Source organism: Berghia stephanieae, chromosome 5 (genome assembly GCF_034508935.2).
Source record: "Berghia stephanieae isolate SIO BIC M18660-M18661 chromosome 5, UCSD_Bste_1.3, whole genome shotgun sequence".
NCBI lineage: Eukaryota > Metazoa > Mollusca > Gastropoda > Nudibranchia > Aeolidiidae > Berghia > Berghia stephanieae.
In genome coordinates this window covers 66,760,963-66,776,021 of record NC_088364.1, presented here as the reverse complement: position 1 = coordinate 66,776,021, position 15,059 = coordinate 66,760,963, and the positions used below count along the sequence as shown (strand labels likewise).

At 35.8% G+C, this 15,059-nt stretch overlaps 2 protein-coding genes across 4 annotated transcripts in view; both read left to right on the top strand.

Annotated features, from left to right (window-relative positions):
- Window positions 1-15,059, top strand: part of LOC144973468 (core histone macro-H2A.1-like) — a 592,749-nt gene that overhangs the window by 391,221 nt on the left and 186,469 nt on the right. The gene's annotated exons all lie outside the window — the stretch shown is intronic.
- The window catches only part of LOC144973454 (DNA polymerase beta-like), a 26,794-nt gene continuing 11,957 nt past the window's right edge, over window positions 223-15,059 (top strand). For 2 of the 3 annotated variants that reach the window (XR_013645546.1, XM_078915915.1), the window contains exons 1-6: window positions 7,572-7,769; window positions 8,704-8,828; window positions 10,100-10,174; window positions 11,901-11,959; window positions 12,636-12,685; window positions 14,624-14,675. Coding sequence is in view for 2 of the 3 variants with exons in the window: in XM_078915915.1 (XP_078772041.1) it covers window positions 7,709-7,769; window positions 8,704-8,828; window positions 10,100-10,174; window positions 11,901-11,959; window positions 12,636-12,685; window positions 14,624-14,675 (422 nt within the window). In the remaining variant the exon portion in view is untranslated. Of the gene's footprint in view, window positions 298-7,571; window positions 7,770-8,703; window positions 8,829-10,099; window positions 10,175-11,900; window positions 11,960-12,635; window positions 12,686-14,623; window positions 14,676-15,059 lie in introns of those variants that run through there. The other variant, XM_078915917.1, reaches the window with a different exon arrangement.

Sequence of the window (15,059 nt, the reverse complement as noted above, 5' to 3'; positions counted from 1 at the left end):
TAGTGTTGAAAATAAAATTTATTCATATATACACATAGAAATTTGACGAACTAGAACTTGGACTCCCGCTATTGATGAAGAGGTTAGAAAGCAGCAGGCGTGTCTAGTGATTACCTGTGTGTGCAGTGGCGCGCAATAAGAATTTAAGTAATTATGTCCGTGTTTGGCTTTATTTATGGGTCATTCTCAGTGTTTTGATAACAATTGAAGAATAGTATGCCCATTTGGATACATTATTATCGCATTTTAACTAATCCAACTCCTCCGAAGTTAGCAGACCAGTCACAATCCTCTTTGGTAAGTACCTAAACCATGTGATTTTTTTAAAAATGGTAATTGCAATATACGCTGCTAGTATGACAAAACAATAGTCTGAAAACTTTGCACTTTACACACATTACTCAATTCGAATGTTTTTTCTTCTGAATTTTCAGAATTTTAATTAAACAAATTCGACAGCTGGAATGTGTAAGAATATCTATTCATCCATTTATCCACCCATCTATCTATCTATAAAAAATATATCTATCTATCTATCTATCCATCCTTCCATCTCATATATATATATATATGTATATATATATATATATATATATATATATATATATATATATATATATATATATATATATATATATATATATATATATCGTGCAATATAGATAATTCATCAAACAAGATGTCTGATGTCAACAGGAATCACCCATGTTGTCCAAGTGAGCAATTTGGGGGTTAAAAATCTTGCTCAAGGAAAAAAACAAAAGTGTCTGAAGCGGGACTCGAACCCGGGACAATCTGGGTCACAGTGCAATACCTTAAACACTCGGCCACTTCGCCACCTATATATATTTATGTGTGTGTGTTTGTGTGTGTCTGAGTGTATGTATAAATAGAACTTTGATCATAATCATGTCTACTAATCTCTTAGTTATTGCATATGCCATACCGTATACACTGTTAAAACAACTTATTGACATATTTTTTTCTCTCAAATATCAAATGTAAGTCTTTTTGTATATTTTCAAAATCATTTTGATATTAATTGTAATTTTTTAAAGGATTAATATTAGCTATACACTTAATTCACAACATTTTTATACCAAAAAAAAAACGAATTATTTTATATAGGCAGTTGAGAGCGCAGGTGCACTTTGTGCCCTCTTGACGAACGAGCGCCTGTTGCCTTATTGCAGCCACCTACATGAAGGCCATTCACCATCTTGCTTAATGAAATATCGTTGTATATACAAGAAGAAAAGAAGTGCCAGAAGACAATAGAGAATAAAAATTTCGCGGCGCAGATGGAGGCTCGAACCCGCGACCATACCGGTACAACTCCGCCTGGCCGAGGAGAGCGTGACTCTACCGTATGAGCCATTCACGATCCCAAAAAAGATCGCTTTTAACCCTAGTTATTATTAGGGCTAGCACTATTCAGTATCTGATACTGAATAGTGGTTTTGCACTATAGAACAGTAAAGGAAGGTGCCCCAAACGTAAACAAAGGTCGAGAAGCACGTGGCAAACCACATGTTCCTGTCTTGACAGCTCACGTTCCAATGTAAATAATAGAAAAAAATAACCTTTAAAATTTGGCTGTTAGGTGGCAAAAGAAACACATATTCATAAATACTCGATCATGCATCAAATAATGTCTAGATATGGATATTTTATGGAACAAAAGGTAAAATTTTCTAAAATTTATCAAAAGTTACAGTCTATCTATTTTTAGACCAGAGCAAATTACTCCGCTGGTGTGAACAAAACGAGAATTATTCGGAGCCTGATTTTCATAATAATTTAGCCTTATAATATTATTTCTGCAACTGTTAGATTTTATGTAAACATATTTTCAATACTGAAAGTGTATTGCCTACAACTCAAACTACAAAATTGGGAGACCTATATTGTGCGTAAATTTTTCCGGTCCCTAACGGAAATCACTAGCAACTTGTTATTGTTTACGTTTGGGGCACCTTCCTTTACTGTTCTATTCAGTATCTGATACTGAATAGTGGTTTTGCACTATTCAGTATCTGATACTGAATAGTGGTTTTGCACTATTCAGTATCAGATACTGAATAGCGGTTTTGCACTATTCAGTATCTGACCTGAATAGTGGTTTTGCACTATAATACGGTGTTTTTTTTTCCGAAACCTGACAAAGTTATGGGAAGAGTGAAGCTGTGGGAGTGAATATGGGACTCAGAGAAGTGTACACCAGTGGGGTGTGAACCTGGGACTGGGTTTCGGCGGGTTTCGTAATAAAAAGCAATTACTTTTTTACGAAACCCGACGACACCTGGCAATATCCGACAAAGTTATGGGAGGTAGGCAGCAGCGTGTGTGTGTGTGTGCGTGTGTGTGTAGGGGGGGGGGGGGAGGAGGGGATGAACCTGAGATTCAGGGAAGTGTACACCAGTGGGGAGTGAACCTGGGACTCTGGGTTTTGTAAAAAAGCAATAACAAAATAGGGGGGGGGGGAGATTACTTTTTTTACGAAACCCGACAATATGCGGCAAAATTGTGGAAAGTAGGCAAAGCGTGGGGAGTGAACCTGAGACTCAGTGAAGTGTACACCAGTGGGGAGTGAACCTGAGACTATGGTTTTCGGCGGGATTCAGCGAGTTTCATATAAAAGCAATTGCTTTTTTACGAAACCCGGCAATATCCGACAAAGTTGTTGGAAGTAGACAACAGTGGGGAGTGAACCTGAGATTCATGGAAGTGTACACCAGTGGGGAGTGAACCTGAGACTCTGGTTTTCGGTGGATTTCAGCGAGTTTCACATAAAAGCAATTACTTTTTTACGAAACCCGACAAAAACCTGGCAATATCCGAGAAAGTTATGGGAAGTAGGCAACATGGGGAGTGAACCTGAGACTCAGGGAAGTGTACACCAGTGGGGACTGAACCTGAGACTCTGGTTTTCGGCGGGTTTCAGCGTGTTTCATATAAAAGCAATTGCTTTTTTACGAAAACCGACGAAAACCTGGCAATATCCGACAAAGTTATGGGAAGTAGGCAACAGTGGGGAGTGAACCTGAGACTCAGTGAAGTGTACACAAGTGGGGAGTGAACCTGAGACTATGGTTTTCGGCGGGATTCAGCTAGTTTCATAAAGAAGCAATTACTTTTTTACGAAACCCGACAAAACCTGGCAATATCCGAGAAAGTTATGGGTAGTAGGCAACAGTGGGGAGTGAACCTGAGATTCGGGGAAGTGTACACCAGTGGGGAGTGAACCTGTGACTGGGTGTCGGCGGGTTTTGAAAAAAAAAAAGCAATTACTTTTTGTTTACGAAATGCGCCATCTCCCAACAAAATCGGGCAAAGTTATGGAAAGTAGGCAAATAATGGGGAGTGAACCTGAGACTAAGGGAAGTGTACACCAGTCGGGAGTGAACCTGAGACTATGGTTTTCGACGGATTTCAGCGAGTTTCACATAAAAGCAATTATTTTTTTACGAAACCCGGCAATATCCGACAGATTTTGAAAGTAGGCAACAATAGGGAGTGAACCTGAGATTCATGGAAGTGTACACCACTGGGCAGTGAACCTGAGACTCTTGTTTTCTGCGGATTTCAGCGAGTTTCACATAAAAGCAATTACTTTTTTACGAAACCCGACGAAACCTGGCAATATCTGACAAAGTTATTGAAGTAGGCAACAGTGGGGGGTGAACCTGAGATTCATGGAAATATACACCAGTGCGGAGTGAACCTGAGACTCTGGTTTTCGTCGGGATTCAGCGAGTTTCATATAAAAGCAATTGCTTTTTTACGAAACCCGGCAATATCCGACAAAGTTGTTGGAAGTAGACAACAGTGGGGAGTGAACCTGAGATTCATGGAAGTGTACACCAGTGGGGAGTGAACCTGAGACTCTGGTTTTCGGTGGATTTCAGCGAGTTTCACATAAAAGTAATTACTTTTTTACGAAACCCGACGAAAACCTGGCAATATCCGAGAAAGTTATGGGAAGTAGGCAACAGTGGGGAGTGAACCTGAGACTCAGGGAAGTGTACACCAGTGGGGAGTGAACCTGAGACTCTGGTTTTCGGCGGGTTTCAGCGAGTTTCACATAAAAGCAATTACTTTTTTACAAAACCCGACTAAACCTGGCAATATCCGACAAAGTTATTGAAGTAGGCAACAGTGGGAGTGATCCTGAGAATCAGGGAAGTGTACACTTGTGGGAATTGAACCTGGGACTCTGGATTTTGTAAAAAAGCAATACCAAGGGGGAGGGGAATTACTTTTTTACAAAACCCGCCAAAAGCCGACAAAGTTATGGGAAGCAGGCAGCAGTGGGGAGTGAATCTGGGATTTGGACACCGATGAGGATTGAACCCGGGACTGCGAGAGGCTGATACCAGTGGACAGTGAGCTCAGAATGTACTTTTATTTCGAAACCTACCGAAATTGTCAAAAGTTATGGGAAGTGGGCACCATTGGGCAATGAACCGGGACTCAGGGAAGTGCACACCGGTTGGGAGTGAACCTGGGACTGTGAAAAGAGGAAATCAGTGGAAATGAACCTGGGACTATGGAAGATGGATACCAGTGGGAAATGAAGCCGAACTATGGGAGTTGGGTACCAGACGAGAATGAAGCAATTACTTTTTTACGAAACCTGCCAAAACCCGCCGAAAAACCATAGTCTCGGGTTCACTCCCCCACTGTTACTTTCTTCCATAACTTTGTCAGATATTGGCGGGTTTCGTAAAAAAGTAATTGCTTTTTTTTAAAAACGAAACCCAGTCCCAGGTTCACTCCCCAATGGTGTACACTTCCCTGAGTCCCAGGTTCACTCCCCACTGCTGCCTACTTCCCATAACTTTGTCGGGTTTCGGCAGGTTTCGTAAAAAAAGAAACATCCATAAAAATACCACGTGTATTCAGTAAATAGATGTCAATTGTAGTCTAATATTCAGTATCTATTTAAATTATTATTATTATTATTATCATCATCATCATCATCATCACATCATCATCATCATTCATCATCATCATCATCATCATATATATCATATATCATTATTATTATTATTATTATTATTATTATTATTATTATTATTATTGTATTATTATTATTATTATTTTTATTATTATTATTATTATTATTGTCATGTAAATTTCAATATAATACGGCAAGTAATTCTCGGAAGTACATCGCTCAATTAAAAATGAATTTATAATGAATCGGGTTTGTCTTAGATGACAAAACAAACAAACAAACATCAACAACAAGGAGAACAACAACAACAGAAAAAAGCAAGATTTTAAAAAGTAATAAACAATAGAAGAGCACAATAATGAAAAACAACAACGCGATGATAACACATAAAAGATATTCGTAATAAATCATAACTGATTAAATTACTCCAACTACTTGATTAAAAAAAAAATCATAACCATAATCATAATAATGACGATGATGACGATTACAACAACAACGATAATAATAATAGTAAGTAATAATAATAATAATAATAATAATAATAATAATAATAATAATAATAATAATAATAATAATAATAATAATAATAATAATAATAATAAAAAGAACAATAGTATATTATCAACATTAAAGTATATTTCAAGCAAATAAAATTATTAAAACAAAAGTTTTAAAAATATAAATAGACAGAAGGAATTTTTAAAAAATATGGGGAAAAAAAAAAAAAAAGTTACCCTTACAGGGATTTGAACTCTCGAACCTTAAGCTCAGAGTCAAACAGCTTATATCCACCATGACATGGTGTCACTGAACTTTTAGAGACATTTAATCATGTCTATTCAGACATTAAAAAATGTATTTGACTGCCTCTCTTATTTGATATTTTGAACTATGTTAATTGCACGATAGCTGAAATTTAAAAATTTCGATCAAAATATTTTTACAACTTTGAATCGGGCTGTCAGTTACTGCACGTGTTCAATCTGGAAGTAGGTCAGCAGTTCAACCGAGATTGTCGTACTTTTCACTCTCTCTATAAAAAAGAGTTCCTTATGGATACTGAATAGTGGCAAAGCACTATTCAGTATCTGATACTGAATAACCACTTCCTATTATTGGAGCCTGACTACTTGAGGTCACGGGTTCAACACCACAGACTACTAGGAGCAGATCAGACAACAACTACTTTTTAGTGGCTAATCGCCGCCATCGTATTTAACCCTTTCGTGTTCAGATTCTTTATGGGGGAGTAGATAATGAGTTCCCTATATGGCCATGTCGATCATGTAGACATCCTTTGATGATATAAGCCTACCCTTTGATGTCTGCAGTCGCCTTTTCGTTTTCTACGGTCACTCATGGCTAAACTCCGCCCAGAAGCGATTTCATAGGTCCGTCCATCACCAAATTTCAAACTTTTGTTCTCGTGAGTTCTTAAGTTTTTTGATCGAAGAACGATTGGCTATTGAGAATCTTGACCCTTCCACGATTGGTCGTTCTGACAACTCACGTGTCAACAGCCGTCAACAATGAACTGGATCATCGTTGAAACACTGGAAGACGCTCATGGCATAGTTGCGTCACAATCACCACGTTGCTGAATATATTATCCAGGCACGGTTGATATGTTAAAAAGCCAAATTATTTTCTAGTTACATTTGAAACAAACAAAGTATATCACTGATCTCGTCTCATTGAGATATAAAGAATGATATAAAAACCAAGAATTTTGGCCGATGAATAAAAACGTTGCTAAAAAAAAAGCTAAAATAAACAAAAGCAGATTTTAAAATCAAATTTATTCGTAAAACAGTTGGTTTTCAACCGATTTTTCTGAAATAAGGACCAATGTTCTTTTTTTTAAGCTGATTTCATCATTGTGACTTTCAAATTCTTCATAATTATATTTTTTTACTTTTAGATTTTAGCTTTTAGGCCTACTCAAAAAGGTGTTATATTCCTTGCGTAACAATAACGTAATACATCGACGGTGAGAAGCGTCTTTGTTTCGACCAGCTGGATAGATAGCCTGTGATTCGTCGAAGACTTTGAGACGCTTGATTCACAATTCTACACGAATGGGCGGTGGCGGTAGATCAAAGAGGTGTACCAAATTTATTTACCAACTACTTTTCTTAGTGCTAAAATTACAAAGTAATAATTACGCATCAGAAAAAAATAACTCTGAAGTTCCTATCTCTTTATTACAATAAAATTGATACCACGAATGACAAAATCGCCCCACAAATAAGGGAGTTATAAATTAGTCATATTTTTTTAAAGTTATTAATATAAACCCAATCATTGGAGCCAACTCTAAAATGTACAAGTAGAAGTGTAGTTTAATATGTCTAATTTGGTTTATCATCATAAACCTGGCCTTTTTTTCTATTTTCCGTCCACAAATCAAGGTTAATCGAGCTCAGTCAAAGTCATTCATATAGAGATAAAAAAGCGTCCCTGGTTGCATAAAAAAGAAAATGGCGGCGCTCGACCTCTCACTAGCAACTTTTGATGACTGTATCTAGTCCTGTGTAATCTATGTTCAACACACAAAAATCCGCGAAGTTTATGAGAGGGGAGGTAACTGCTAAAATCAAAATTCTTTGTTTACATCTGTCGCTCTCTTTCCAACTTCACCCTTGTTTCGAACATCTACATTAAGAAGGAACCAAAGCATATTACCTGTTCAAAGCTGTTGGGGTTTTTTTTTCTTAAAGGATTGATTGAACTTCAGGGATTAAAATGAGCAAACGTAAAGCTGAAACTGAAAATGTGAATGCTGATTTCTGTGATTTTTTAATGGGTAAGACTAAGACAAGAGGTGGGAGGCCTTCCGAAAGCTCTGTCGTGAACGGATTTCCCAATCTCGTTCACGATGTAAAAAATAAGGAAAAAGTTCAGAAAAAGTCTCCACCGAAGTGGGCGTTCTCCATATATGTAGAGGACATATATGGGCGGTAAAAATGCTCTAGAGCACTTCGGGAATCGTCCCGGTCTAGCCTGATTCTTATAACATACCAAAAGTATGGCGGATCGGATCTGGCGAAGATTCAACGAAAGGCGAATAGTATGTCTGTTTTGAATAAGGCTGTGGTCAAGAGAAAGAATGAAAGGTGTCGCGAGCTTTTAAAGGGTAGAAATGATGACGTCACGTTTACGCGGGAGACAGTGAACGAACACAACATGAAGATTACTCACAACAGCTCGATCGAGACACTGACAGTGACAGTCCTGTCATAACAAAACACAACAACAACAACAACAAAAACCTATCACAATAATCAGTTACATAAAATCTTCCCCACAGCTCCTACATCCCCAGTATTCTTGTTCTAGGAGTTTGGGAGGGGGAAACATTTTTATAATGTTCTAGTAGGGGGTTTGGGAAGGGGGAAACTTTTTTTTTAATCCCCCCCCCCCCCTCCCAAACCTTAGAACATTAATATAAAAAAACAAGAATACTGGACTGGGGATGTAGGAGTAGGAGCTTTCGGGAGGCCTCCCCAAGAGGTTCAGGTTATTTATAATTTTAGGTATTATCTATACTCTATATTGTCTATATAATAATTTCTAATACCGTATTTAATTATTACCAGTATCAGCTGTATTTTTTTTTTCAATTAGTAATTGATAACAAAATGAAACAAATATCTCTGTTCATTCGTAATCAAGATTTTATTTTAACAAGAAATATAGAGCCAGAGCATAGCTGCTGAAAATTATGTTTCTATTTTTAGAATTGGCAAACTATGAGAAAAATGTGAACAGAGCAATGCACAAATACAATGTGTATAGAAAAGCTGCAGGCGTTCTTGCTAAACATCCAACTAAAATTGCAAGTGGAGCCGAAGCAAGAAAACTGGTAAATATCTTTTCGTGCATATTCCTTGTTGTCAATAAAAAATATCAGGAACAAATCAAGAAATATATGTAAATCGTTGAAAAATTGTTATTCAGTCCCTTTTCTTTGCTCACCACATTAACAAAAAATAAATAATTAAATGTTTATAAACTTGAGCTTTTATATAGCGCAATATCCACTAAACATGCTCAAAGCGCTTTACAAAGGGTCACCGACCAACAGCAACATGTAACATGTAGTACGAGACATGAAGCCTGTTAATAGCCAGGTACTCATTTTACATATGAGTACAGTGAGAGAATGTGAGTAAAGAGCTTATTTCAAGGACTCAACTATGCGCTGGGCATATTATTGATATTGTATTGTGTGGCTTTGTGGTTTTGTGATATGATTGAGGCTCAAACCCAGGACCTTCCTTTCCAAAAGCGAGTATCATACCTCAAGACCACATAGCCACACAAGACTATTTGAGTAATACCAGAAATTTAGGAGAAAACTGATGATTTGGTTCAAAATGTGGGGTGTTTATTGTAGACCAATAGATAGAATAAAATTTAATTCGCTTATCAGTTATATCGGGATATTTATTTTGAGAGTCCATTTTGTCAAAAGGCATATAATTTAATGCTTTGAAGTAAGCAATAAGGGCTAAGACTCTTACTCCAGGAAAGAAAAAGATCAGTACTTGAGTTTTGGTATGTCAGAGCTTGAATATTAATACTGTGGTTGTTAAAGCAATACCTTATCCACTCTGTCATTTTGCCTCTTCCTGATGTTTTTTTTTTAATCTGGGGGGATCCTTGCAGCTATGTGGTATTGTGGAATGACTCTCACCTTTGAATCAGAAGGTCCTGGGTTCGAGTCCCACTCTGAGTGGGGCATAGTTGAGTCCTTGAAAAAGGCTCTTTAGGTACATTCTCTCGCTGTACTGAGGTGTAAAATGAGTACCTGGCCGCTAACAGCATTGTCTCTGTCAGGTGTCATGTCTCGTCATACATGTTAAGTGTTGCTGTTGGCTAGAGACCCTTGTAATGTGCTTTGAGCATGTCTAGTGGGTATTTCGCAATATAAAAGCTCAAGTTTATTTGTTGGACATAGCCTCCCAAACAGCCCTATAAAACTCTTTTTCTGGTTTTCAATTGTCCGTGTATCCAATAACCTCTGTGCTTGTTCTAAAACTTACTGTAAAATCACTTTGATATTAATATATATATAACTTTTGTTCTTATTTTAGTTTTTCTCTAACAATTCCTTATTCCTCACCTCATCAGGATGGCATTGGTGACAAAATTGGCAAGAAAATTGATGAATTTATCGCAACTGGCAAACTAGACAAACTTGAAAAGGTGTGTGCATTACACGTTTCTTTCATTATTATGTGGAGCTGATAGATGGTGTCACATATAGATGTTGACATAAAATGACATTTTTGATGTTGAGATTAGCAAGTTGAGTTAGTTTGTGTGCTTCCACTTAGCCATATAACCCTTGATACCGAGTTTATACACAGTTTCTGAAGTGTTAAACAGTAACAGTTCAATTACTTGCTACAAAATCACTTCTCACTGAACAAGTGAGAGGATTGGGAAAAAACTTCAACTACACTAAGGACAAAATTAGGTTTCGGGTCCTTCTTTCAGTGAGCCATGAGGGACTCCCCTCCCTCCTCCAACCCCCTCTAACCACCATGTAGATTTGAATAAGTATATATGAAACAGTGCCATATAATGCAAGAACGGAAAATACAAGAGAAAAAAAAACATTTAAAAAAATCAAAGGATTTGTTTTTCTTGTATTTTTCTTTCTTGCTTTGTTTGGCACGGTTTCATATATACTTTTTCAGATATTTATCTTACTCGAGGGCCTGCTCTCTAATTTGTCACTTTGAAATTTTAAGATGCCACTGAATTTGAAAGGTAAAGTGATTGAATTGTCACAAAAACCATGGGATGGAATCGTTACTGTAGGGAGGTCTTCTCAGAGAAAAGAGAATATTAAGCTGCTAGCAACTGCAAACTTTAAAAAGACATGTACAAACGAACATAAAGCTTCAAATAAGGATAAAATACTAAAGCCTTCTTCAGCCAACCCAGTTTAATATTTTGTTATTTTTGAAGATGTTATATTAATTATGTTGGGTTTGTTTTACATTTCTTTTGATTGGTATTTAGAATGGTAATATACCTTACTTGGGATGATTTTGAAAGGATAACTCCCAATGATATATTAGCCTAATACTGTGTAAGTAGGTTTCTCTCTCCCGACAAACTGCCACAATCTGATACTTCCTTCAAATTTCTCCTACAGCACAACAGGTAATCCACTTGTGTCTTTCTCACACCACTTGAATACGTCACTCTGTACTCATCTTTCTTTCTAAAATATGTATTTAGTATTGTCAGATCCATCCTTGTTGCAAATCTTACATTATCTTTGCCTTCGTCATTTTTGCTGCCGTATCCATACCTTCCCAACCATCTCTCCTGACCAGGAGATCACTTTCTATGGCCTTTACTGTTTACCTCTGATGTCATAAATAATTAAACTCATGGGCTAGACTCACCCTTTCATTCAGTGTCAGCTAAACTATTAAAGTGACAAGTTATGGAGCAGGAACTGGTGTGTACAATAAAAATCTGAAAATGTGTATATGACTCACTTCCAAACGAAGCAGAGAGGAAAATTACAAGAAAAACAACCATCCCAAAATCTCACCCTGCCTTGACGGGGGATCAAACCTCAGACCTCCTGATTACCGATACACACTTTTCAGATTTTCAGCCAAACCATTTCACAATTGAGTTGTAATACCAATATATGCATTGAAAATCATGCGGTCCTGCCCAGCCCTGAATTACAAGCTAAGTGTGTTCACATCTGACATGTATAGCACATTAGTGTGTTGAAGGTAAATCGTTGAGTTACACAGCTCAGATTAAGTTGCTTGCACTGTATCTTATTTATATGTTTTTGACCTGTGTAAAATTAAATTTAATTACTTAAATCCCATTTATTTTGATTCCAGTACTAATAGTCAATAATATTTCTTTTTTATTTTAATTTTACTGGCAGATCCGAAAAGATGATAAAAGTGTTGCTATCAATGAACTCACCAGAGTTACAGGAATTGGGTAATTGTTTAAACTTTCTTTTTTTTTTTTCTTCTTTTTTTTTTCGATATTGTTTAATAACAGTGAGTCTGAATATTTTAAATTCTATAATATGAGTTTTTTTCTATCTTTAGTGCCTTCTGTGTGTTTCATTCATAGTGGATTGTTGACAAATGGGAAACCCGAAACGTCCACATCATGTCTTTATGAATTAAATTGAAACTTCTATACCCTTTTCTTATTGTTATTTACAATATGACTTTATACATTTTAGTATGTCTGGTATAGATATAATGAACACAAAATCTCAGACTAGCTTTGTGAAACAAGACACATTGAATGATGGTAGCGCCAGAGATATCTGGACAAGAGCTCTTTCAATTGTTTGTTGTTCCCATATCTTCTCCTTATGCCTTGATCAGTCTGTTGTCAAGGGGATATATGCATTTTACTTTTTATATATCTCTGCCCGATGAGATTTTTCGCATTCTTTTCACGCATTGAGCATCACCCAGTGATGAAAATGCTCGTTATAAATGTCATGTATTATTATTAATATTCTGAAATGTTGAACTAAAATAATTTTGTTATAGTCAAGATTTATATACTTTTGAATGAATCATCAATTTCCTCTATTTCTTATATCATTAAGTTGATTCACAGTGAAATGGAATTCTTTCTTATCCTTTATTTTCAGACCTGCTGCTGCTCAGAAGTTTGTTTCTGAAGGAATTATGACTATTGAAGGTAAATTTTGACATTGTGACAAGACGGAATAAGTCAATTTTACTATGATTTGTGTAGAACTGTCTTTATGTAGCAATGACTATGAAAATTTTTGTTTTCTATTTTTGTAGGAAATACTACTCTTAAATCAAAGCCCTATCTCCACTGAGTAAAATTCTTTTTGAATTTTGAAAATCCATTAATATATAACAAAGTTATGCAGTTTCAAAGATGTCATTTATTTGGATGACTCACAAAGAGAAAAAAATACGGAAAATATGGGACGCTTTTTCTGCGTTTTATTCTGGTTTGTGCCTGTATCTCGCTTAATACGTGGAATTAGATATTAAAACTTCGCAATTTTATGGCAAAATTATCAAAAAATATGATGAAGACATCAGACGAGTTCTACCTTTTATAGTTTTAGAGCTGTATGGCTAGGGTCAACTATAAATTTGTTTTAAAATCTACATAATCTTGATCATTTGGAACTTTTCCGAAGTGTAATCTTGTGTCTACAACCCATACAAATGACATGAAAAATGCCTCCTGAATTATTATCAATCAGTCCCGTGAGACCATGGCTTATGTTAGTTCTAGTATTTATTTGAGAGAGAGAGAGAGAGAGAGAGAGAGAGAGAGAGAGAGAGAGAGAGAGAGAGTGTGTTAATCTACTATCCCTATGACATAACAATGAAACAATACCTTAATTTTTTAAAAAGCGCGCGAGGATTTGTGTCATCCGTCATCGTGAACAAGGTTGCCAGATGGCCACGTGTGTGGCCAAATATATAATTTTGTTTCTTTTTTTACATTTTATTCATCTATGGTTGTCTCAGTGACATTTATCCTAGACTATTCAATTTTCTGTTTGTTAAAATTTAGTTCATTTTAAGTGGGCCAGTCTTAATATTGAAAGCCATATGATTTTCTATTTAGCCACTTTTGAAGTCGAATTTGGTCAGGTTAAAGTCTGGCCATCTGGCAGCCTTGCCTCGCTCACATCATTTTCGTGTCGCGCGATGGTGGAGCAAAATGCCCATCTCCATATTTTCACTCATTGAAATGCAAATTGGGTTGATTTTTTTTTTTTGAGATTCCGGGAAAAGTACTTATCATAATATAATGAAATTTGAAATATAAATAGAAGAAATGTGCATATATAACCTTATGAGCGACAAAATCTCTCCTCTGTAGTTTTAGAAATATTGTACTCCAAAGAGTAAAAATCTATTTTTAACAGTCTTCTGGTAATCGTACGAGTTTTGTCGCTTGACATAATCTAAAATGACCTGTTTTCTAACTGTGTGCCAACTTTCAGTCATATTCAATCGTAATTAATTTTTTAAAATAGCATGTACGAAACAGCTTCATCCCATATTTTGTCGCGAATTTGGGCCCTTCGTGAGCAAAAAAGAGGCCCAAAGATTTGTGCGGGATAGTCATTGCTACTTTATGATTGAATGCGAGAGACACTGTCTGCAGTTTAATTTTTAAGCTTAAAAAGAAAAAGAAAATTACTATTATATTTTAAAATATCCACTAAATGTGCTCAAAGTTTTTACCAAAGTCCCAAGCGAACAGCAACACTTAATTTGTGCAGCTAGGTTGTCTTACACTCGCCTTTGGATTGGAAGGTCCAGGGTTCAAGTCCCACTTTGAGCAGTGCATGGTTGAGTTCTTGGAACAGGTTCTTTGCTTACATTCTTTCACTGTGATCAGGTGTAAAAGTTGTCTTTGTTGGAAAAATAAAATTGTAAATTACCTAACATGCATTATGTCTCATTCTACATATTAAGTGTTGCTGTTGGCAAGGACCCCTTGTAAAGCGCTTTTAGCAGGTTTAGTGGAATTTGCGTTATATAAATGTTCAAGTTTGTTTTCATTTTGTTTTAACAGTTAGGACAAGGTAAATAAATGTTTTCTTTCATAGCTTCTACTTTAATTTGTATTTTTCAGATTTAGAAAAACACAAAGAGAAGCTGAATCATCATCAGAAAATAGGATTGAAGTGAGTATTGATTTGTGGAGATACCTCCGTGATTGATGCATCTAGTTTTTTTATCAGTAATTTATCACTAATTTATTATTATTTTATTATTATTATTATTATTATTATTATTATTATTATTATTATTATTTATTTATTATATTTATTATTATTATTATCATTATTATTATTATTATTATTATTATTATTATTCTACAAATAAACCGACTGACTTAGTTAAACTAAGAGTTATGGTCGGTGTGCAAGACAAAAAGAATACAATTGGGTGCTTTCCTTTTCATTTCTTTTTTTTTTTTGCCCTGATTTCCAATTAGAAAAATTCCCCTTTTGCCACATTCATTGATGCATGGATGTCGTGTTTCAATGTATAATAATTTTTTATTA